The 25,817-nt window shown below is 33.0% G+C and overlaps 1 protein-coding gene across 7 annotated transcripts in view; it reads left to right on the top strand.

Annotated features, from left to right (window-relative positions):
• The window catches only part of VPS13B (vacuolar protein sorting 13 homolog B), a 760,370-nt gene that overhangs the window by 131,229 nt on the left and 603,324 nt on the right, over positions 1 to 25,817 (top strand). For all 7 annotated transcript variants that reach the window (XM_087864704.1, XM_087864702.1, XM_087864703.1 and 4 more), the window contains one exon: positions 4,342 to 4,466. In XM_087864704.1, coding sequence (XP_087720830.1) covers positions 4,342 to 4,466 — 125 coding nt within the window. The remainder of the gene's footprint in view (positions 1 to 4,341; positions 4,467 to 25,817) is intronic.

Raw genomic sequence — 25,817 nt, 5'->3', positions numbered from 1 at the left:
CAGCAAGTATACTCTTTAATACCCATTACCTATTTTCTATTTCACCCATTCCCTCATGCATCTCCCCTCTGATAACCATCAGTCTGTTCTCTATAGTTAAGAGTCTGTTTCTTGGTTTGCCTCTTTTTTTTTCCCCTTTGCTCATTTGTCTTGTTTCTTAAATTCCACATATGAACGAAATCATGGGTGTTTGTGTTTCTCTGACCGACTTACTTTGTTTAGCATAATACCCTCTAGGTCCATCCATGTTGTTGCAGATGGCAAGAGTTCATTTTTTAATGGTTGAGTAATATTCCATTGTGTGTGTGTGTGTGTATGTATGTGTATGTACATGACACCTTTATCCATTCATCAGTGGATGGACCTTTGGGCTATTTCCATAATTTGGCTGTTTCAGATAATGCATCAGGGTGCATGTATACCTTCGAATTAGTATTTTTTATATTCTTTGGGTAAATACCTAGTAGTGCAGTTGCTGGATTGTAGGGTACTTCTATTTTTAACTTTTTGAGGAACCTCCATATTGTCTTCTACAGTGGCTGCACCAGGTTCCATTCCCACCGACAGGGCAAGAGCATTCCCCTTTCTCTGTTGTTTCTTGTGTTACTGATTTTAGCCATTCTGACAGGTGTGAGGTGATAGCTCGTTGTAGTTTTGATTTGTATTTCCCTGATGATGAGCAATTTTGAGCATCTTTCCATATGTCTGTTGGCCATCTGTATGTCTCCTTTGGAAAAATGTGTATTCATGTCTTCTGCCCAGTTTTAAATTGGGTTATTCATTTTTTGGGTGTTGTGTTGTGTAAGTTCTTTGTATATATTTTGGATACTAACCCTTAATTGGATATGTCATTTGAAAATATCTTCTCCCATTCTGTGGGTTTCCTTTTAGCTTTGTTGATTGTTTCCTTTGCTCTGCAAAGGCTTTTTATTTTGATAGAGTCCCAAAAGTTTACTTTTGCTTTTGTTTCTCTTGCCTCAGGAGACATATCTAGAAAGAAGTTGCTATGGCCAGTGTCAGAGAAAGTATTGTCTGTGCTCTTCTCTTGGATTTTTATGGTTTCAGATCTCACATTTAGGTCTTGCATCCATTTTGAACTTACTTTTGTGTATGGTATAAGAAAGTGGTCCAGTTTCATTCTTTTGCATGTTGCTGTGCAGTTTTTTCAACACCATTTGTTGAATAGACTTTTTTTTCCATTGGATATTCTTTCCTACTTTGTCAAATACTAATTGACCATATTGTTTTGGGTTCATTTCTGGGTTTTCTGTTCTGTTCCATTGATCTATGTGTCTGTTTTTGTGCCGGTAACATAGTGTTTTGATCCCTACAGCTTTGTAATATAGCTTGAAGTCTGGAATTGTGATACCTCCAGCTTTTCTTTTCAAGATTGCTTTGGCTATTCAGGGTCTTCTGTGGTTCCATACAAATTTTAGTATTGTTTATTCTAGATCTGTGAAAAATTATTTTGATGGGGATTACATTAAACATGTAGATTACTTTGGGTAGTATAGACATTTTAACAATATTTGTTCTTCCAGTCCATGAACATGGAATGTTTTTCCTTTTCTTTATGTCCTATTCAATTTCTTTCATTAGTGTTTTATAGTTTTCAGAGTATGTGTCTTTGACTTCTTTGGTTAGGTTTATTCCTAGGCATCTTATGGTTTTTGGTGCAATTGTAAATGGGATTGATCTTTAGTTTCTCTTTCTGCTTCTTCATCATTGGTGATAGAAGTGCAACAGATTTATGGATTATTTTTGTCATGAAGGTAATGCTTAATTTTTATTTTTTTGTTGGTCCCCTTAAGAAAGGAACTGGCTATACTATTAGGATGCTGGCTATACTATTACACTGAGTGTCTTATGATGAGAACAGCATAAAAATGATTTGTTTTACATCACAATTAACTATGTTTTCCTTGTCATTTACAGTTAGTGTGTGATTTTTATAGTTTTTGCCTTTTATCATTGCAAATCCTAATTTAGCATACCAATTTTTATTAAAAATTTACTAGGAGTTTTTTATATTTCTAAATCTACAGTTTCTTCTATTTATGTTAATTCAAGAACATTGCAAAGTGTTAAAATGTAGATGATATTGTTTTTTATTTTCTGTTTGGATTTTTTAAAAAGATGGCACAGCATGTTGAATTGTTCATTTAGTGTGATGTGTAAGTCATCTTATTCAAGTTGATATTTCCTTCAGCTAAAATTTTGATTGGTGTTACAGTTATCGCTTTATACATTCTTACTGTTAAGATTATTAGTTTGCAATGTTCATTGCTTTTATTCTGTTTATGAATATATGAACTATCTTTGGTGAAAGCAACCTCAACTCCTCTTGTGTTGGTTTTTCTTTGCCTAGATAAAGTATTGTAATCTTGGTCAAGAGCTGTTGACAAGTTAGTAGGTCATGTAGGTATTGTAAATCTGTGTATCTCTTTACTGTAATTTAAAGGAGAGTTAGAAGTTGGTTATTTTGAAGTAATTATTTTTGATGTGGTAGATAGGCACTCTTCCATTTTAATTTATATTTGCCTGAATGTTCCCTTAGAAGCATCTCTGGATAGCATGTAAATTTAGTAAAAGTTTAAAAAACATTATAGAATAAGATACAGTTTCCCCAGAGTCCTTTGCAGTTCTGCAAACATCCAGCAGGGATCTCCTCTACACCCAGTTTCCATCAGAGTACACTTAATGATAGTGTCTGTGATTATACTGTTGGGGCATTTCATAGAATATTAGAAAGTGGCTTGAGAAAGTTCTTAGTGGAACATAGATAATCTAATATGATAAAATATTACCCTTATTCATACTCTAGGAATATTTGGAGGTTGGGTGTTATTTTAAAAATGTTTTATATCAAGTGGTGTTAATAATTGTAAACTTTAGAATCCTTTAAGTGGTCCTTTTAGAGGATAAGAAACTCTGAGATTGCACAGTGCCTGGAAATTCTTGGTATACAGTGTTGTTCAGAACAAGTCTTCAAAGATAATGTATGTGAATAACTTAAATTTTAAGGTTGATCATTTAAGTATTAGAATAATTTTTTTTTTCTTTCTCAGTTCTGTATTTCTTGTCACTTGGTTGATAGTAGTACTTATAGGATAGTAGGTGTATCACTTTCATTTTCCTTGATAGTAATTAGGTAAAGTAGGTCCTTTGAAATGCAGTTTTCTCTAAAAATATGTAATTCTCATTTCCAAAAAGTTGTTTTGTTCACTTAGAACTGACTGTAGAGCAAATGATTTGACATTGTCAGTTTGATGAATGATAGGGACATATAGCATTTTGAAACCATTTGGAAGTAGTTTAATAATACTTTTTAAGAAATTAGTCATTAGTTTATAAGTTCATTAAATGAAAGCATTTTGTTTTGAAAATTAGTGATTGGAAAATCTTAAACATGTTTCACTGTAGAACTTATCAGTTAATATAAAAGAGATAGGAAAATCGGTGCTTTATGAACCTAAGGAATAAAAAATAATAAAGTTAAGTGTTAGGCTTAAGCTACTTCTGTATGTTGTTGGAAAACAGTAACTCTGTTTTGTATCCCTGTGTGTTAGTGTTTCCCGTTTGAGATGTTTATCTTTTACCTTATTGGAAGTAATTGGAGCAGAAATATAGTAAGTTCTCTGTAGTGTTTCATATATAATGTGATATTATATTGATTCTTCCTATTAAAGCAAGTATACTGTTCAGGAATTTCAAGGAATGCTTATAAAGTTTTTGAGTGTGATCTGCTCGTTTTAAGTATAAACATATGAAGAGTAATTTATGCCATGTACCAAATTTCTGGGGGTGAAAAACCTCAGCCCTACAATTTTCACAGAAGAAAGGGAAAAGATGTAATATTTTAGGATATATTTGGATATCCTAAATGTGCATAATGTAAGTTTAAGGCAAATACATTTTTATGACTGTTTTGTTGTAATTAATGTTCTTTTAGGCATTAAATGATATTAACAGCAATTTATTAATTTTTACAATGTGCACAATACAGGCAGTTTATGTTAATAGCAAGTATGTGCATTTTAGCAGACAGTAAAACACTAAATGAGAATTATGTTTAGAAACAAAATGTGAAACTTTAAGTTAGTAAGAAGTAGTGATCTTTCAGGGATGTGAAAGAAATACTATATATTTAAATCTGTTAATTCGGATTTAGTCAATGTTAAATTGAATAAAGGAAAATGTTGATGTTTGGGAAGTGGAAAAAGACATTGGAACATATTTAGTGTGCAGCTGTTGTAGAGCAAATTGAAACTGACGTATTTCATCCTGTGCTTATTAAAACTTTGTCTCTGTGAACATTTGGATCTTTTCTTTTTGTTTCAGATATTTGGTTTCCAGGCAGGACTGACGTCTTTGGATTGTAGGGGATCCTACTGCTTACCTGTACCAATTATTCCCTCTTTCAGCACTGCTCTTTATGGTAAACTTCTGAAACTACCCACATGCTGGTAAGTATTATGCTAAAATGTGGTTTATGGTAATTTTCATTTATTATGAAGGGGAAAAACCCAATTGTGTCTGTCTTATGCAAGTGTGCTAGTTTTATACAAAACCTTAGAAAGATATCTGAAGTTACACTGTCTTTTACTGAGGCACTAGAAATCTCTCTTTAATGCCTGAAGTGTGCTAGATCATAGTATCTTTTGTGGTAGTGTTAAATGTTGATGGGATACTAACTGTTAATCCGTGTTGGAACTATAGTTAAACTGTTGCTGCTTCATACTGTACTAGGAACTGCAAAGGCAAATATCTTACTTTTGCCTTTTTGAGAGAGGATACAAAGATCTTAAAAATTGCAAATTAATATCAAGACCTAAGTATTTATCACCTAAATAACAATTACATGTGTATTCCTAGCCACTAAGAAAAGCATACCCATAACATAGCTTTGGAGTGTTTGATATGTCTATAATTGCTGCATTTTGAAAGAAACTGATTTTAGGCCTCATTTTCATTTGATTTTGTGTTACTTTATTTGGAGGTCCTGTTTCCTTAAATTGAAAGAGGTTTAGAGAAAGAAAGCCAATATTACTAGTCATACTTTTTTTTTTTTTAGTTGAAAGCAAACTTTAATATATTAAAAACAAAACTGTTTGAAGATATGAAATAATTATTGGTTTTAAACACATGAAATTAAATTCTAGTGAAATATTTCTACATTTTAAAATTAGGTTACTTTTACTATTTAGAATACATGTTTGCTTTCCTAACCTGATTAGTAAGCTTATTTTTATAGGATTTATTTTTTTGTTATTTATGAAAAGCAACATAAATTCTCGAAAATATTCTTTAAAGTCCTTCATTTGTTAAAAATTATATTTCTTTAATAATATATAACTTTTAAAATGAAATTTACAAATTAAATGCTCACATCTTGAAAAAAATTTGCCTATTGATCCAGAAAATTAAAAAAATATAGAAGTTGCAGTTAAGTCTTAAAATCAGTTCTTGTATAAAATGAAACCATTTTAAGTGATCATTGTTAATCTCTCTTGATAAGTTTAATTTTATCCTTAGTCATCCATATTCCACATGTCATTTATTATGTTTTATAGAGATTCACTTTTTAACTTTTTATTTGTATATACATAGCATGTTGCATTTGAGCCAGGTTTTATATTCTGATCTACTAGGAAACACCATGGGATATGTCCCAGTGGTATGGCAATATCAAATTTAATAAATGTTTGTGAGCACTGTTATCTCAGTTATATGCTGATTTATTTATCATTCATAACACTGAGATTTTTAGAAAAACAGTGCAATTTACTATAGAAAATACTTAGCTTTTTTAGGAAATAAGAAGCCAAAATTTTCAAAATGAATTATAACCTTTATATGAAAAAAAATTGAATATTTAAATAGGCAAGGTTTATTTTAGGGATATGTAGGGCTTACTTTAAATATTGTCAAATGCGATTTAAAATAAGTCTGCTGACACCTAAAAGAAAATATTCCATTTAAATACTAAAACCCATTAGCTCACACAGTGCTTGTATTTGGATCTGACTTGCTTTTTTGTATTTAAGACCATTTCTGTATTATTTGAGAGTGATATTTTTCTGTGCTTTACATGAGTATAGTGCTTTGCAATAGTTTCTTTACATTATTTTCCTTAATTAGTAAGCCATAAACCATAATTTGTTCTTAGCGACTCTAAATTGAAAGTAATACATATAAAACTCATTAAATTGAGATGTATATTAGTTAAATGAAATGAATAAGATACCAGATAAAATACATCATATAGTGCTTGAATTAAATCAAAATCATGTGAAAACTGAGAATTTTATTTAACTCATGTAGTGAGTGAAATTATTTTAGTAAGGACCCTGGTTGTATCATTGTCAACTCTGTTCCCAATATGGTATCTCCCTTCCTCAAATTACACAAGTTGTTTCATCTGGATTTTTAAAAATCACATTCCAGTTTCTTAAAGCACATGTGTGATGCTATTTATATCCAAATCTATATATTTTTTCAATAATGAGAAGAGCATATTTACTATAGATCATAGCTTTTGAAACACATATGCCACATTGAAAAAAAATTTTAGTTGGTATGTTTGAGTTAGCAATGGAAATCTAGATTTTATGTAAAACAACAACATAGTTCATATTTCTTGTTTAAAAATTGATACTAATTATATATGAAATTTCAAACTAACACTTATTTTAATCAGGTTTGCTAATTTAAAAAAATATGTGGCTTAAGTAACATTGAAAATAAGTTATTTTTCTCCCATTTGAATGTTCATGTTAATATATTTTAGCTTAATGAGCAAGTGAATACTAAACTCCAGTTTCTTAGGATTTATTTTTTTCAAAATATTTTGGTCATATTTTATCTTTCATTGTGTATTGCACACTTTCCAACATAAAAATATAAACATTTCAAAACTTTTTTTCTTCATTGCTTTGTATCAGGTTAACTTACTCTTTTAATCCCTTAGAACAGGACTGAAATATGTAGGGTATAATGGGAAAGACACAGTGATAATATTATTTAATGATAGAGATCTTGAGCAATTAATTCAAATTTTAATTTTCCTCCTTTTTTAGTAAGGGGATGTTTAAAAGTGGGCAATAAAGCATTAGTTAAAGGGCAATAAAGTATAACTTTGTTATTACTAGTAGGAATAAAGCTTGGTCTCCTGTAGGCAGTTTTCAAAAAATTTCTACAGTGTAATGCTTTTAGGTTTCTAGATACATTCTTGGGGTAACTTTTTTTTCCCCCCCAGAACAGAGAAAGTATAATAAATATATCTATTAATAGTTCAATAAACTTTTTAATTGGAATATTAATATTTTATAGAAAAGTACATATATTATGGTATTTCATAAGTGAATTGAACCTTTGGAACTACCAGAAAGATTAAGAAACAATAATATCAGCATCTCAAAAGCCTCTCTTACTTACCCTCCTTCAATGTTAACCATTATCCTGATATCTTTAACATAGATTACTTTTGTCTGTTCTTGGACTTAAATAGAATCATCCATAGTCTCCTTTTTGACTCGCTTCTGTCACACAACACATTTGTGATATTCATTCATATGGTAGAATGTAGTTTTTATATTGTTTGCTTTTGTCACTGTACAGTACTGTATTACATGAACATTGATCATTTGCACATTCTTGATCTGCAGTTTTATTTTTTTAAAAGATTTTATTTATTTGAGAGAGAGAGAGTGCATTTACAAGCAGGGAGAGTAGCAGAGGGAGTGGGAGAAGCAGGCTCTTCAATGAGCAGAGAGCCCGACATGGGGCTTGATCCCAGACCCTGGGATCATGACCTGAGCTGAAGGTAGACACTTAACTGACTGAGCCACCCAGACACCCCTTGTTCTGCAATTTTAATTGAAAAATAAGTACCTAAAGTATGTGTTAATTTATTTTTTATTCCTGTGCCATTTTCCCTTTTCCTTAAGAAGCTTCAGTTATGTTAGAGGAGATTAGATGTCATTCATAAATATTTTTTCATTTTCTTTGTTTCGATAGGCATTGTGCTACATGTTGGGATTGGGAAAAGAATACAGTAGAATGCAGTGAGGTTAAGAGATATCCCGTGAGGATGACAACTTACAGTCTAGTGGGAGAGAACACCAGACACATAAAAAAACGGTTGTCTTTAAATGGCAAAATTGTGGCTTAAGCAAAATGTCCTGTTAGTTTAAAGAAAGTAGAAAATTTCCCTGGGATGTCATGGTTGGCTTCATAGAAGTGGCAGTAGAATTGGGTTTTACTGGTTGGGTAGATATCCAGACATGAGGAGGTTGGTTTTGGGGTGTTGAGGCTTCTAGAGGGATAATACTGTCTCAACAAAGTCAAGGTTGCTGTATTGGATCTGTGAATGGATACTATGGGTGAGGAATTTGGAAGGCTACTTTTGGGCCTAGACTTTTACATAATTAAGAATGTCTGAGTTTAATATGAACACTCGAAAGTTAAACCAGGTAATCAAATATTCATTAACCTAATTTCTTCTTCATCAGGCTTGTAATACTGCATTTAACTATAATCTCAAATTCACTTTTTCCTATAATTGAGGGTTCAAAAAATGTGATCTAGTTTGTAGAGAGACAATGCAACATACTTTGGAAGTACAGAGAAAAATTACTTTGGCTTAGAAATCCTGGAGAACATGAAGACAGTAACTTGTAAGGTTATTAAAGAATGCATAGGATTTGAAAGAAAATACTTTTTAATGCAGTATTAGGTATTTGGTTTAATAAAGTTTTTGTAACAATCCTGTGAGCTAAGATGATAGATATTCTCTTATAAAACTAAAATTCAGGGAGGTTACATAAATTGTCCAAAGTCACACAGAGGCTGGGCAAGGATTCTCATGGAAGGTTATCTGATTCTAAAGTCTTTGATCCCTTTTTTACCTGAAGGACTGAAGATGTACATTATCTTTTGTTAATCATCTTCAAAGGCTCAGCGTGCTTTTTGCCTTGTAGTTAAAGTGGATTTCCATGTATTGGGAGGGTAGTTGAGATAGTACAGCTAATAAATCTGAACTCTCCTAGTATCTCTTAGTATATAGGTAACAGCATATAGATATTACCGTGATGATCTCAAAGAATTGTAGTTAATAGGGTTAGGTGGAATCTTAGGCATTGTCTTAGTTTATGAGTCTATGACACAGCTTTGATTTATAGTTGTCTGTCATGGGTTGAACATTTTATTCAGAGGGACTTAGCTAGTTTGTGAGGTAAACAGATTCTTTGTTGGGCAGTGCTTGAGTTCTTTCTTTTATTGAGGTAAAATCTGCTTTCATGCTTCTTCTCTTTTCTAATTATTGGTTATATATGTCATGAGTCATTTTTATAGTCAAAGGAATATGGGAAAACACATTTATTTACAAGATTGAGGAATCCCTCTAAGTGACCATTCCTTACTTAGCACGGTAACAGATGGATTGGTTTTGATTAATGAAGTTATTGAGCAGTTCATTTGTTTGAGGAAGATGTTTCTGTGGAATCCATGTTTGAGTTCATTGTTAATTAGGAAATACAGGATTTGGTGGTAGTGGGCTCATGGTAATTGATATGGTGTCTAAAGGAGAAGTGATCCTTTTGTCTCTCTGAAATGGAAACTGAAGCAGCCATTTTCCTCTGCTAGCTCAGAATAACACTACAGTAACTTTAATGGAAGCTAGGCCCTTCAAGTCTAAAAAAATGCCAATATTTATTTATCAGCAAACACGGAGAATAAGTAACCCACCCCACAGGGTTCAAAAGGAGGTTTGCTCAACTGCCTTGTCCTTTATAATACCACAGTTTGAGAACATAGAGTTGAGTGTTTTTAATGCCCCTGGAGATAGAGCTTTTTAATTTCCTTTTTTCCAGAGCTATGATTATTTTCATCTGTATGCTTTTGTGATAAACATTTTTTTTAACAGACTGTCTTAAAACTGGTAAGACTTAACCTGGATGCTAATTCTCTTATCTTCACTTGAGTGGCAGCAGCCTGATTGTCAGCTTTGGTTCTTGCATCTGGAATGTGCTTTCATGGAATGTTTTGAACTGAAAAGAAACACTTTCATCATCTCTTAAAATCTTTTCATTTCAAAGATGAAAAAACTGAGTCCCAGAGAGTTCAAATTACTTAACCTAAGAGCACAGAGTTAATATCAATACCTCAATTTGATCATCATTTTCTTTTTTTTTTTTTTAATCCTCATTTTCTTGGTTCAGGGCTCCTTCAACTGTACCACCCTGCTTAGAAATTATTACTACTATTTAATTTTTTCATGGTAAAAGACGCAAAACATAACATTTGTAATTTTAACCATTTTTAAGTGTATAATTCAGTGACATTAAGTATGTTCAGATTGTTGTGCTACTATCACCCCTGTTCATCTCCATAAATTTTATATTCTGTACCCATTAAAACAGTAACTTCCCATTACTCCTTACTCTGAGCCCCTGATAACTACTGTTCTACGTTGTATGAATTTGACTATTCTGGGTACCTCATGTAAGTCAAATTGTTCAATATTTGTCCTTTTGTGTTTGGCTTATTTCACTTAACATAAAATTTTCAGGATTCATCCATGCTGTAGCATACGTCAGAATTTTTTCTTCCCTCCCCCATATACTCTTTCCTTCCCTCCCTCTCTCCCATCCTTTCTTTCCTTCTAAATTCATTCCATTTTAGGATTGAAAAATTCCGTTGTGTGTATATGCTTTGTTTATTCATTCAGTGGACGTTCGGTTGTTTCCACCTTTTAGCTATTGAAATTGGTGCTTTGAACATGGATGTACAAATACTTGTTTGAGTACCTGTTTTCAATTCTTTTGGGTGTATACCTAGAGGCGAAATTGCTGGATCATATGGTAGTTCTATGTTTAATTTTATGAGAAACTGCCACTCTGTTTTCCACAGTGACTGTACCATTTTACATTCCCACCAACAATGCTCAAGGGTTCCAGTTTCTCTTTATCTTTATCAATACTTGTTATTTTAGGTTTTTTGAAAAGTCATCCTAAAGAATTTGAAGTGGTATTTCATGGTAGTTTTCATTTGCATTTCTCTAACAATTAGTGATGTTAATCATCTTTTTAATTGCTTATTGATCATTTGTGTATTTTCTTTGGGGGAGTATATATATTCAAGTTCTTATATTTAAATCTGAATGTTTTTGTTGTTGAGTTGTAAGTGTCGCTTATGAATTCTGTGTACTAAATTTTTATTATACATATGATTTGCAGGTTTTTTTCTCCAATTCTATGGGAAAACATTGTTTTTTAGTGTTAAGATTCTATCTTAATCTAACTCCCAAACCAGAAGCTTAGTTTATGTCTTTTATAAATTTTTCGCTTTTTGTTTAAAAAAGTTATTATTTACATTTGACACAGTTTTTCTTAAAAATTGATATAACTTGAGCAAGTAAAAAGTGATCAAGTGCATATTTGGAATAGCTGTACTTTGGGGAGGAGGAGAAAGATAAATTTGTTAGAATTCTTGGGGTTGTTTACAAGTTTATCTTCACAGTAGTTTTTGCTCTTAGCATTTACAGGGATAGCTAATTTAGATTGTTTTTCTGCAGAAAGATTTTATAACTTTCTACAGTAAAGGGAGATCTTTTCTCGATTGTCTTCTCTTAAACATGTTTTAAAGATATTTAACTTAATTTCTTAAAAAGTAAGATACAGTGCTTGACAGTCTATATGTTATAGACAAGTTTAATAATACTAAATAGAATGAAAATTAAAGTAAATGAAGATTAAAGATGAAATCAAATGAGTTTTCATCTGGTTATTTTATTCAGGATCGGCTTTAGGAGGATGTAAGTCTCAGCACCAGTAGGAAGATTGGGATCTTCGTCCCTATTTTAAAATGAATTTGTAAACACTTCATCTGGGATGATATGTGTGTGTGTGTGTGTGTGTGTGTGTGTGTGTGTCTGTGTCTGTGTGTGTGTGTGTGTCTATAGGTTGTGTGTGTGTGTATATATATGTACATATGTTTGTCCTGTTTTCAAATTCATATGCATACTGGCTTTATCACCTTTTTATTAGCAGTAGTGCTTGTTAATTATTGGAAAACAGGAGTTTTTTTTTTTTTTTTAAAGCGGTAATATTAAGGGAATCCAAAATTTTTGTGAGCATTATTCATTAAAAAGATACTATCACAGGCCTAGTGCTCACTGTTACTCTGTTTGAAATCTAAGAGAATACTGAAATAAAGCTCTTTGAGGTATTACTAAGTGGTAAATTAATTCAGCCAAAGCACTTAATGTTCTGATTATGAGATTATTTCTCTAATGATAGATGTTAACATTAATTTTAACAATCTGGTGAAAGAGAATATATTTTAACAAATCCAAGCAGATAAAACACTGTTCTGTGTATGATCACATAGTTAGACATTTCAGGGTAGACTGAAATTTATATAAATCCAGCAATGTTTGCTTTTTGGCTCTGTCAAATCCTCTTGAAAAGGGCGTACATTGCTGGCACAGGTTTCTGCTTTAAATGCAGATAAATCAGGGTTTGATTCATTCACTGAAGTAAGATTCAGACTCATCAAAATAATGTGAATGCTGAAATTGTGTTTCTACACAATGGCTCTATAGTTCTTAAGAACATACAGATCCTTTAAAGAAGCTTAGGGCAGTTGAGAATGAGAAATACAGCAATCTTCAGTTGTCTTTGGCTCAATTCATCTATCCATTTCACACCCAAACTTGAATTTCTGCACATTTAGAGATGGGTAAGTATGATCACAATGAAAATAAACTATCCTGATCTTATGGTAAAGTTGATTTGGGAAGTACATAGTACAAACTGTTCTCATACCAGCTTTCTCTTTTGATTTGGATAGCTTGTTGAAATAGCTTCTTCTCTCCTGACCCCCTGCTTTTGCATTGCAATAACTCCCTTTGTAGCAGATTAGCTCAGTTTCCATCAAACTTCCGAAAGCAAGTGACTAGGTCTTACTAGTACTGTCTACTAAGGTGTAATAGTTTTATTTGAGCTGTAATCTCACGTCAGACATAGAACAGTGTGGACCACACAGCAGATGGCTCTGTGCATGGTACAACTTAGTCTTCTATCTTACAGGATTCTGTGTTGTATGACTTGGGGTACGCTTGCATGGTCTTGTTAACATAACCATCTTGCCATTATTAATTAAACATTTCCTTGCATATTTCTTAGAACTTTTCTTTGTTTTGCCCATACTTTGTTTTTTTTGTTTTGTACTACCTTTTTCATGATTAATGCTTCTTTTGTATCCTTATCTGGATGATTAAAACAGGGAAGGATGACAGAATAGACAGGGTATATATTTCCTTCAATTTTGTGAACAACGCTCCCCAGTCAGTTTCATTTTTTTTTTTTAAACTCCAGTGAGTTTTTCCACTGTTTGTCTGCCTTTTTGCACACTTGATATTGTTCTTTGTTCATTCATTCAAGTCTGTTTCACAGATATGTGATGAATGCCTACTGTGTGCTAGCCGCTTTGCATTGCCCTGGCTAGAGAAGAAGAAAATTGGCAAGATACCTGCCCTTATGGGGTTAGTTAAGGGAATTTTAAAATGGGAAAAATTGGTTTAAGAGACAGTGTAGATTGTCTTTTACAATCTAATTATATAAAATTATCCATTTGCTGTCTTCAGCATTGGAAGGAGATTTTTACATATGTGTGTGTGTGTGTGTGTGTGTGTGTGTATACGTATACATATATATGTATGTGTGTGTGTGTGTGTGTGTATATATATGTATATATATATATATATATATATATTAAATCTTAATTCCAGTGTAGCTAACATACAGTGTTATATTAGTTTCAGGCATATACATAGTTTTTGATTGCATAATATTTTTGAATTAGTCTATGTTTTTCTGTTTAGTTTTGTTAGTAATTCCTATTTGAACTGAAAACCATTTAGTGGTGGAGCAACCAGTAATAGGAGCTGAAATAAAAGTTCTTACAGATAAATTAGAATTCATGGAATATATTAGTTAAATATATCATTGTTTTATTTTCCAGCTTATTGCTAACATTGTGCAGTTGTTTAATGATTTTGTAGAGTATACTTGGTAATTCTGGACTTCAGCTTTTCCAAAAATTTGATTTTTTTTCTTCAGTAGTTATCCTCACATGTATTACAGTCTCCAGTATTTATGGATGTTAACGTTGTTAGAACCTTTGAAACTATTTGTAAATATGCATATTTTGAATTTGTATCTTTGCATTATATCTTAATATCCATTTTTATACATTATGTATAGTGTGAATAAAACTCAGAAATATGTAAATTCTTTGTAATTAAAAGTTTTTTATTGTAAAGTTTTTAATATGTACAGTAATGAAAAGATAGATTATAAATTACTGAGATTAATTTTGGGGGGCAGCACTCAAAATATATCATTACTTTGTAATCACATCTCATTCTGATAATTACTTTTTATATTCATCGAGAAATAGTTATATCTAATTTACGTATAATTTATATATTAGAAATTAATGAACAGAATTATTTTTCAACCTATGTAAGCAAGTAGTATGTGAGAAATTTATGGGGAAGTTTTAATACCAAATTAATACTAATAATAGCATATATGTGTCAGAAATAGTGCTAAGAGTCTTTTTTTTTTTTTTTAAATGATTTTTTATTATGTTAGTCACCATACAGTACATCCCCGGTTTCCGATGTAAGGCTCGATGATTCATTAGTTGTGTATAACACCCAGTGCACCATGCAATACGTGCCCTCCTTACTACCCATCACCGGTCTATCCCATTCCCCCACCCCCCTCCCCTCTGAGGCCCTCAGTTTGTTTCTCATAGTCCATAGTCTCTCATGTTTCATTCCCCCTTCTGATTACCCCTCCTCTTTATCCCTTTCTTCCCCTACTGATCATCCTAGTTCTTATGTTCCATAGATGAGAGAAATCATATGATAGTTGTCTTTCTCTGCTTGACTTATTTCACTTAGCATTATCTCCTCCAGTGCCGTCCATGTTGTAGCAAATGTTGAGAACTCGTTCTTTCTGATAAGTGCTAAGAGTCTTGTATGCATTATCTCATTTAATCTTCATGACAACGTTATGAGACACTATTTTACTCATTTTATACATATCTTTGTCTTATTAATGCTTATACATACAGTAAATAGAGAAGTTGGATTTCACTTTTAGATCTGAGTCAAGAGCCAAGATTAGCAGTCCCTATTACCAGATGAGGGAATATATGGCCAGTTCGCATTAAATTTGCATTCTAACTTCATCTTTCCATAGGAATAGCTTTGTTAACTTGTATTTTTTTTTTTTAAGATTTTATTTATTTATTTGACAGAGAGAGACAGCCAGCGAGAGAGGGAACACAAGCAGGGGGAGTGGGAGAGGAAGAAGCAGGCTCATAGCGGAAGAGCCTGATGTGTGAGTCGATCCCGTAATGCCGGGATCACGCCCTGAGCTGAAGGCAGACGCTTAACCGCTGTGCCACCCAGGCGCCCTAACTTGTATTTTTTTTAATAGCTTTACTGAGATGTACTTTATATTAGCATAAAATCCACCGATTTCGGGTATGTAATTCAGTGATTGCTAGCACCTTAATTGAGTTATAAAACTGTTACCATAAATCAGTTTTATAACATTTTCACCCTCCTGGAAAGATCCCTCATGCCCATTTATAGTTAATCCCTGTCTCTGGCCCCAGGTAACCACTTTCTTATAAATTATCTTTTATGGCATATGAGTGGAATCATGCAATATGTGGTATCCTGTATCTGGCTTCTTTCACTTAGATAATGTTTTTGAGGTTCATTCATCTTTGACATATGTATTAGTAGCTAACTTGTTTTTTATTCTACATCAATATGTGGCTTTCCTTAATTGAATAAAATATAATCAGGCTTGCAAATAACTATCCATATTCTCAGAGATGTTTAAATTCTAGAGTTGATTAGGGGTTTTCAAACCATGTTATATTTGCTGCTGTAACTGTGACTTGGGATGTTTGGAGAATGTCCTTTTGTATCGTTAGCGCCTTCTTCAAACTTTTTTTTTTTTTTTTTAAGATTTTATTTATTTCTTAGAGTATGAGCATGAGCTGGGGGGAAGAGCAAAAAGAGAGGGGGAAGCAGGCTTCCTGCTGAGCAGGGAGCCAGACATGGGGCTTGATCCCAGGACCCTAGGATCATGACCTGAGCTGAAGGCAGACACTTAACTGACTGAGCCACCCAGGTGCTCCTAGATATTAGTTGTTTAGCCTCATCATGTTCTTAACTTTTTTGGGGAGGGATAATATTTGAAGGTGAATACTTAATTTTTCATACTTATTTCTCAAAATATTCTTATTTTTATAGAATCCCTGTGAGTGAAGAAAAAAATTGGAAAACTATTTAGAGGTCTGACCATACCTGAAAATACTATGTAACTATAGCAAACTTTCATAGTACTTTAGAGTTGTGTAGAATGTGGTTTATAAAGTTCTCTATAATGGGTTATTAGATGAATTATACCCCTGTTTTCATTAACATAGTTCTCATTTTAAAACTAGAGTATAATTTAAATATAGCAAAGTCAGCAATTTTATGTGTACTGATATACACAGTCAGGTAGCCACCAAATTTCTTTCTTGTCTCTTTGCGGTCAGTTCCTTTCTCTCTCCCTAGAGTGGTCACATTTTTGGGGAGGGCAGTTGGGTCATAATAAGTGGTAATGCCTATTGATTTAGGGGATGACTGATTAGCTTGTTAACTGGGAAACCCACTGTTCCTTGCTTTGTTACTGCATTCTTCACCCAAACCCATCAGACAACTGATTCTTTTCACTAGGGCTTCTGGGATTTCTCTAGCACTGCCAGAGACTGAGGCTCATAGCATTTTCAGTTACATAATGAAAGATTTTGTATATAGATTTCATATATTCATTAATGAAAACATTCATAATTAATAAAGTCTAGATTCACTTCTATTCTCTATTTCTCAACTCCCCAAAAGAACCATAAATATAATATGTATGGATTTATACAGTGAAACTACTCTTTCTGATAGGAACAAACTGGTAGTTCAGACTTATTAAAAATAAGTTTTTACACATACATACATGTTCACATATTTTCATTTCATTGAGTACCTTTGGCTTAGGTAGGTTTTTTAAAAGCATAGTTTAAAGAGAATATTAAAAATAGAAAAAGAGAGGGGCACCTGGCTGTCTCAGTTGGTTAAGCATCTGCCTTCAGCTCAGGTCATGATCGCTGCATCCTGGGATCAAGCCCCAGTATGGGGCTCCCTGCTCAGCGGGGAGTCTGCTTCTCCCTCTGCCCCTCCCCCTGCTCATGCTCGCGCGCGCTCTCTCTCTCTCTCTCTCTCTCTCTCAGATAAATAAATAAAATCTTTAAAAAGAATAGAAAAGGTTGTAATTTTAACATGTGAGATATCATAGGTGACAACAAGCATAATAGTCTAACTCTTTAACAAGATAAAACTTTTTAAAAACTTATTTTACTATTGTTCTGTGTATTTTAATTTGATTAATTTACAGCCCTGTATTTGTATCAAGGTGAAATTTGACTTAAATTGCACTTGCAGTCTGAACTAGCAGTTTGTTCATATCAGAAAGAGTAGTTTCATTGTATAAATCTATATAAATTATATTTATGGCTCTTTTGGGGAGTTGAGAAAAAGAATGGAAGTGAATCTAGACTTTATTAATTATGAATGTTCTCCCCAAATATGTCATTGATTTTTCTGTAAATTTGTCTTGATTGAATGATTTTTAATAACACATTTTAAAATAAAAAAATACCTCTTAAGCAATCTTTATATGAGGAATAGTCCAGAATCTTAAATTTAATAAATAACATGATTGGTTCTAAGCATGTTTTCATCAGATGGTCTATTTGTCTCTTTCTTGGTACTAACTTTTAGTCTCTGCTTGTGCCGTTTTGGGATTTAGTTTGGTTAATTTCAACACTTGGCAATATTTTAGCTACAGTTTTCAATCATGAAATTATAAATCCTGTCATTGTATTACTAATGATTTTATATTTTGGTAATAAAGCATATTTACTTATTTAGAATATTAATGCATTATTTAAAAAAATGCCCTTGAACAATTTTTATGTCAACTCCTCCCAATTTTTATTTTTTGTCATGTTGTGGTTCTGATTTTATAATGTGTGTAAGTAAATGACCAGTTGAAAAATACCTACCTTTATAGTTCTTGAGTGTGTGTGTGTGGGGGGGTGGTTAAAAAGACATGAAAAACACTATAGGTAAATAACATCTGTCTTTATATCAGAGTTTTCTCTTTGATTTTTTTTTAAGTAAGTGCATGAAGAACATGCAGCACATGTTAACAGCCAGAGAGTGTTGGTCCAATGAGAACAGAAGGTTTTCTTTGATTTTCCTGTTGGAAAACTTGATATTTTCCACATGCAATTTTATGATCAGTTGGGTGTGAAGTTGTATAGGCAAATATGATTCATCTCTTGTTACAAGTTTTAAACTTAGTAAAATAGTTTGTTTAGTGGTACCCAAATGAATATTTATAATTCAATCTTATGATTTTTGGATATTGGACAATATTATTATAAGACATACATTTTTTCCTATGAGAAGAATTATGCTAGCTTTTCGCCGGTATTTGGTTTTGTCTATGTACAACAGCAGGAGAATATTATCTTGTGACAGCATTTTATTCTAGTGACAGTATCTTTGAAATATGTCTGTGTTTCATTATTTTTGGGAACTGAAACTTGAGAGTATATTCAAAAGAATTCTAAGTTATTAGTATATTAAAAGGGAAATGTTTTGGTTTAGAAATCACTCAATTCAGCTTAAGGTTTTTTATCATTGCCTCTAAATTTCTTAACTCTGTTTGATTTAATCTCATATATTAATTTGAAATATAAGAACAAATAATCAGTGGAGGTCACCATATCCAAAAGATCATATAGTGCATACGTAGTGGCAGAAGATAATCTCTAAGAACAGCATCATAATGCTCTTGTTGTATAGCGTTCGTACTTCACTAATCCTCTATATACAGGGATTTATTTATACCTCACAATAAGCAAGTCATCTGTTTTTTATTTTATGGATGTGGAAATGAAGGATTAGGGAAGGTGATATGGTGGATCTAGAGAGATAAGTCACTGGTTCTAGACATCTTTTAATTAGTTGGTGATGGAGCCATCAATAGCATGTTGGTAACTATTAGCAAGTTCTCAATAATAACTTTGTATTCTTTATTATGATTTATAACTTTAAAAAATATTGCCAGTTTCCTAGATGAATCTGTTAATACTTAGCTTTTTTTCAAGTTTCATCTGATTAATGACTCATTTATTTGTTTTAAAAATAATATTTTGGCACCTATCATGTGAAAACTTGTATTGTAGGCCCTGGAGTCCCATTATGAATAAGTTGCAGTCTTCGCTTTTTCTTTCTTGATTATCTGTTTAAAGAAGTGTTCTTTTCTTTCTTTCTTTTTTTGTTTTTAAAGGTTTCAAGTTTTTAAAAAATTCTAGTTAGCTAATATATAGGGTAATATTAGTTTCAGGAGTAGAATTTAGTGATTCATCACTTACGTATAAAACCCAGTACTCATCACAAGCACCCTCCTTATCACCCATCCCCCATTTAGCCCATTCCCCTGCCCACTTCCCCTCCAGCATCCCTCAGTTTGTTCTCTACGGTTGAAAGTCTCTTTTATGGTTTGCCTCCCTCTTTCTTATTTTTTCTTTCCCCTATGTTCATCTGTTTTGTTTCTTAAATTCCACATATGAATGAAATCATATGGTATTTGTCTTTATCTGACTGATTTATTTCACTTAGCGTAATATTCTCTAGCTACATCCACTTCGTTGCAAGTGGCAAGATTTTATTCTTGTTGATGGCTGATAATATTCCACAGTGTATACATACCACATCTTCTTTATTCATCAGTTGATGGATATTTGGGCTCTTTCCATTTTTTGGTTGTTGTTGATAATGCTGCTATAAACATCGGGGTGCACGTGCCCCTTTGAATCAGTATTTTTGTATCCTTTGGGTAAATAACAGGTAGTGCTATTGCTGGGTTGTAGGGTAGTTCTCTTTTTAACTTTTTGAGGAGCCTCCATACTGTTTCCCAGAGGTGACTGCACCAGTTTGCGTGCCCACCAACAGTGTAAGAGGATTCTCCTATCTCTACATCTTGTCAGCATTTGTTGTTCCCTGTGCTGTTAACTTTAGCCATTCTGACAGGTATGATGTGGTATCTCATTGTAGTTTTGATTTGTATTTTCCTGATGATGAATGATGTTGAGCATCCTTTCATGGGTCTTAATCTCCAGCTAACTCTTAAATCTGCAGCCAGGTTTGTTTGATTGATTTGTTTTTGGAAGATAATTCTAATTATGTCCTTCTCCAGCCTAAAATACTTTGCTTCTCATAGCTTTTACAGTAAAATTAAAATCTTTAAAGCATTCAGCAATGCCCTCAGTGATCTAGCCCCTTCTTGGCTATCTATGTTCATCTATCTTCCTCCTTAGCCCCTTTCACCTTTTGCCTTTTTCAGGGTTTTTTTTTTTTTCAGCCAGGTCTTTCACCATATTATTTCACTAGTCAATAGCTTAAACAACTTTTACTTACCCGATAGGTATTGGAAGTTGAAAATTTTCTCTGACTAGGTCATATCCCCCTAATATGTTCCTTCATGGGATATTGTTTCTGTTTTTCACTGCACTTTTCATAGAAGTGATTTTATACTAGTTTGTGTGATTATTTAACAGCCTTCCTTTCTTCTTACTTAAACTGCATAAGGACCATCCTTTTCCATAGAGGACATTTATCTTTAAAACCCTGAATCTGTTGTAGACAGAAATAAATACTTATTGACATGCAGCTGGTAATTTCTTCAGTGATTTCATTGTTTTTTTGGTTGTGTGATTGATGAGGTTTTAGATTGTAAGTGTTTTTGACAACCAAGTCTGTCTCCAGTTTACTTACATAATATGTGTAAAATGTGCACTTGGCCAAAGGAGAAAACCAGTGACTTTAATTACTGAACTGAACTAAAATCTTAGTGATTTTTCTTTTTTTTTTTTTTTAAAGATTTTATTTATTTATTCGACAGAGATAGAGACAGCCAGCGAGAGAGGGAACACAAGCAGGGGGAGTGGGAGAGGAAGAAGCAGGCTCATAGCGGAGGAGCCTGATGTGGGACTCGATCCCTGAACGCCGGGATCACGCCCTGAGCCGAAGGCAGACGCTTAACTGCTGTGCCACCCAGGCGCCCCAAAAATAACACCAGCCAGTTTCTTTCTTTCTTTCTTTTTTTTTTTTTAAAGATTTTATTTATTTATTTGACAGAGATAGAGACAGCCAGCGAGAGAGGGAACACAAGCAGGGGGAGTGGGAGAGGAAGAAGCAGGCTCCTAGCGGAGGAGCCTGATGTGGGGCTCGATCCCATAACGCCGGGATCACGCTCTGAGCCGAAGGCAGACGCCTAACCACTGTGCCACCCAGGCGCCCCCCCACCTTAGTGATTTTTCTAATCAGAATTCTTAAGGTTGTATTTGAATGTTATTACATACATAAAATATGTTCTATAAACACACTTCCCTTCTCTTTTTTTCCTGAGTAGACATTTTTATTTAAGTAGGTGGATTGTTTATATTGAATAACTTGTCTAGGAGATGATGAGAAAATGAAGGGACAACATTTTGCTCCTTTTGTACTTTGTTTGCTACCACCCATAGTTCATTGTGCAATATTGAACATTGTATATTATAATCAGAAATTGATTATATTTTTATTTTAGTGGTTTTACTTTTTCCTCTTATAATATTTAAATTGAAGTAATATTTTAAAAAGTTGAAAAATGGCGAACTTTTCATATCTAAATATAACAAGATAAAATTTGCATTTTATAGTTATTTGCAAATGCTACAGTCATTGTTAAAAAATATAATACCGGTGAGGATGTTGTGAAAGGGGTATTCTGATACACTGTTGATGAATGTGAAGCTGGATTCAAACTATTATGAAGCGTGCATTAAAAAGATCACTGTAGAAGTGTGTGTATTAATGTAGAAAGTTTAATCTCTGAGAATGTCGTTTAGTCATAAAAAGTAGGTTATAGACACACACACACGCACACACAAATCCATTAAAATTTTAAGTATATGTGAATGCATAAAATCAAAAAGAGGTCTGTAGTTGTGTACGGTAAACCTAAAATAAGTAGTTATGAATTGGGAGTGGAGTTGGATCAGAAGAAGGCAAGAGGAGCTTTAACCTTTCATTTTACCTACTATTTAATTTAAAACAATTTTGTTTCCTTTTTATAGGGTATTGATGTATTGTGTAATGTGAAGAATCATTGTATACAGAACTAAATACAAATTTCTGAGCTTCTTAAACTGCTTTATTTCTAAGTTGAGTTAGTGAAGTTTTGTACTCATTTTGTTTTGGAAAAAGTGATCTAATCTTAGGATATGAGTAATAACAAAATTACATTTTGGAACCAATTTGTAGGTTCAAACTTTGCATTTGGGGACTCTATATAAATCTTTAGATCCAGCTGTTGCTGAGGATATTCTTTCAATTGCTGTGAGGTGTGTTGATTTTAAGAGAATGGATGGCTGTTCCTCAAGTGTATGTATGGCAAAATTTTGCCTACGGACATGAATGAATTGTTTAAGTTAATTCCTTTGCATTGAATAGTGAAAACTATTTCTACATTCTTTATTTAAAATTTTGAAGGTAAAATTTTCTTTAAAGAAATGGCAGATTGGTCCAGAAATTTCATCAGCTCTGTATTATAATTTGTCAGCAGATGGTACAAGCAGAGTCTTTTAAAGTATTCCTTAATTAGGACATATTCATTTTCAATCTTTGCTACTACACAATCAAGACCTACTTGTTTCTATTTCTCTGAATTTATCCTGGAGTTTGTCCAAGTTGAGTTTTAATGAGTTGTTTATTCCACTAGTTACATTAGGATTTATTTTTCCCTAGAGAGTAATGTTTGAATTGATAGTTTTTAAACCTATTCTGTAAAGTGAACATATGTTCAGACTAGGACTTCTCCGATATGTGAAATAGCCATTTGTTAAATAATTTTATTTTCACCAACTTAACTGTTAAAAAGTTGGTTTAGTGGTTTTTCAAAAAAAAAAATAGGTAATTCCAGAATTTGTTAGATATTTTTCATATAAACTTGATTGGACTTTTTAAAAAAGAAATTAAATAAATATATAGTGGCATAAACCATAAGGAAAATTTTATTTTATTGTGCATATTCACTACATTTTAATGAGCCTCTCAATTAGCATAAATAAAGTTGTAAAAGCTATTGATCTGTTAAGAAATTTCTGGAGCAAATGTAGTATGGTGTAATGGTTAGATGAGTTGGGTCTGATGAAATGGATACATGGATATTTATTATTTTTTTTTATATTTGCTAACCTATTAGAAATATTTCAAAATTGACCGAAACAAAAGGGAATGAAACCTCTCTTCATTGATACTATTACACTAATAGATACATTGTATAACCTATCATCTTTTGCCAAATTATTTTTAAATAGTTTATTTTAGTTCAAATGCTACTGGAGTACTTAGCAGAAGCCTAATAAAATGTACTTTTATTTGTGGTCAGCTATAGCTGGAAAATAAAACCACAGAAACATGTCCTATGTGTATGATATAATTTGTTTATTGTTGAATTCTGGCTTTTGTACAAAATGAATTATTTCCTTTGATATTAAATTAAATTGAATCTGAAGGAGAATTGCCCCCTACCCTTGGGTATGATTAAATGTAGCATAAATTAATCTTTTTGAATTTGCATATTTTTAGGTTTTTATTCAGGTCTGTGTTACCCATTTGGGAACCATTTTATGTAACATATGATGGCTTGAATGTTAGAATACCATATACAGTAGCTTAATTTGTTATGAAATAGTAAAGGCTCACTTGTAAAAAGAATCCCAACTTTAATTTTGCCTTATAAATGATTATTGCCATAGTTATAAGAACATGGCTTTTACCACACCGTAGGACTTTCTATAGTGTATCTAACTGAAGGTAGAGTAGCTATTTTAATTGTACATTTTTATATTGTAGGTGTTCCAAATGATTTTTTTTCTTTACTCACTATCACTAATATATTTTTTTGGTCAGGAATTTTGAGAACGAAGTATAGAGAGAAACACCTCTCTGTTTTTTTTTTTTTTTAAAGATTTTATTTATTTATTCGACAGAGATAGAGACAGCCAGCGAGAGAGGCAACACAAGCAGGGGGAGTGGGAGAGAAAGAAGCAGGCTCATAGCGGAAGAGCCTGATGTGGGGCTTGATCCCGTAACGCCGGGATCACGCCCTGAGCCGAAGGCAGACGCTTAACTGCTGTGCCACCCAGGCGCCCCACACCTCTCTGTTTTTAAATGCTTATTAAAATAAAAATGATTTACAAAATGGTTGCAATGTCAAGAAAGCAAAAGGAACAACAATGACGTTATAAATTTGTGAATTGGGTCCTTTTCATTTTTCCTTCTTTTTCTTTTGATGTCTGCTATTTTACCTCTTTGGTTTATCAAATCTTTTATTCAGTGCATATTTGTTTCTTGGTCTATTCATTTCAGTCCTTTGGCAGAATGTGATCAGGATTGTGGATTGGAGGGTAAATCTCAGTAGAGCCACATATTGCTATTACGTATTTGAAAATTGTATGGATTGTATCTTATTAATGTGGGACTATAAATTGCCTGACATGCTAATTAAGAAAGCTGGGTGATTTTCTTTTTGTTGTTTTGATATTTTTTAAGTGAGAGAAAGAAATATTTACTTAGACCACTGTTCCTAGGAACAGAGTTCTTTTTTTTTTTTTTTTTTAATGATTTTTTATTATATTATGTTAGTCACCATACAGTACATCCCCGGTTTCCGATGTAAGGCTCGATGATTCATTAGTTGTGTATAACACCCAGTGCACCATGCAATACGTGCCCTCCTTACCACCCATCACCGGTCTATCCCATTCCCCCACCCCCCTCCCCTCTGAAGTCCTCAGTTTGTTTCTCATAGTCCATAGTCTCTCATGTTTCATTCCCCCTTCTGATTACCCCCCCTTTCTTTATCCCTTTCTTCCCCTACCGATCATCCTAGTTCTTATGTTCCATAGATGAGAGAAATCATATGATAGTTGTCTTTCTCTGCTTGACTTATTTCACTTAGCATTATCTCCTCCAGTGCTGTCCATGTTGTAGCAAATGTTGAGAACTCGTTCTTTCTGATAGCTGAGTAATATTCCATTGTATATATGGACCACAGCTTCTTAATCCAGTCATCTGTTGAAGGGCATCTCGGCTCCTTCCACGATTTAGCTATTGTGGACATTGCTGCTATGAACATTGGGGTGCATATGGCCCTTCTCTTCACTACGTCTGTATCTTTGGGGTAAATACCCAGTAGTGCAATGGCTGGATCATAGGGTAGCTCAATTTTTAACTTTTTAAGGGACCTCCACACTGTTTTCCAGAGTGGCTGTACCAACTTGCATTCCCACCAACAATGTAGGAGGGATCCCCTTTCTCCACATCCTCTCCAACAATTGTTGTTTCTTGCCTTGTCTATTTTTGCCATTCTAACTGGCGTAAGGTGGTATCTCAGTGTGGTTTTGATTTGAATTTCCTTGATGGCTAATGATTTTGAACATTTTTTCATGTGTCTGTTAGCCATTTGTATGTCTTCATTGGAAAAGTGTCTGTTCATATCTTCTGCCCATTTTTTGATTTGTTTATTTGTTTCTCGTGTATTGAGTTTGAGAAGTTCTTTGTAGATCTT

This window comes from Ursus americanus, chromosome 9 (genome assembly GCF_024610735.1).
Source record: "Ursus americanus isolate L20-20 chromosome 9, mUrsAme1.1.p, whole genome shotgun sequence".
In the NCBI taxonomy this organism is placed as follows: domain Eukaryota; kingdom Metazoa; phylum Chordata; class Mammalia; order Carnivora; family Ursidae; genus Ursus; species Ursus americanus.
The sequence above is the reverse complement of the archived record's forward strand: the minus strand, read 5'-3'. Positions and strand labels throughout refer to the sequence as shown.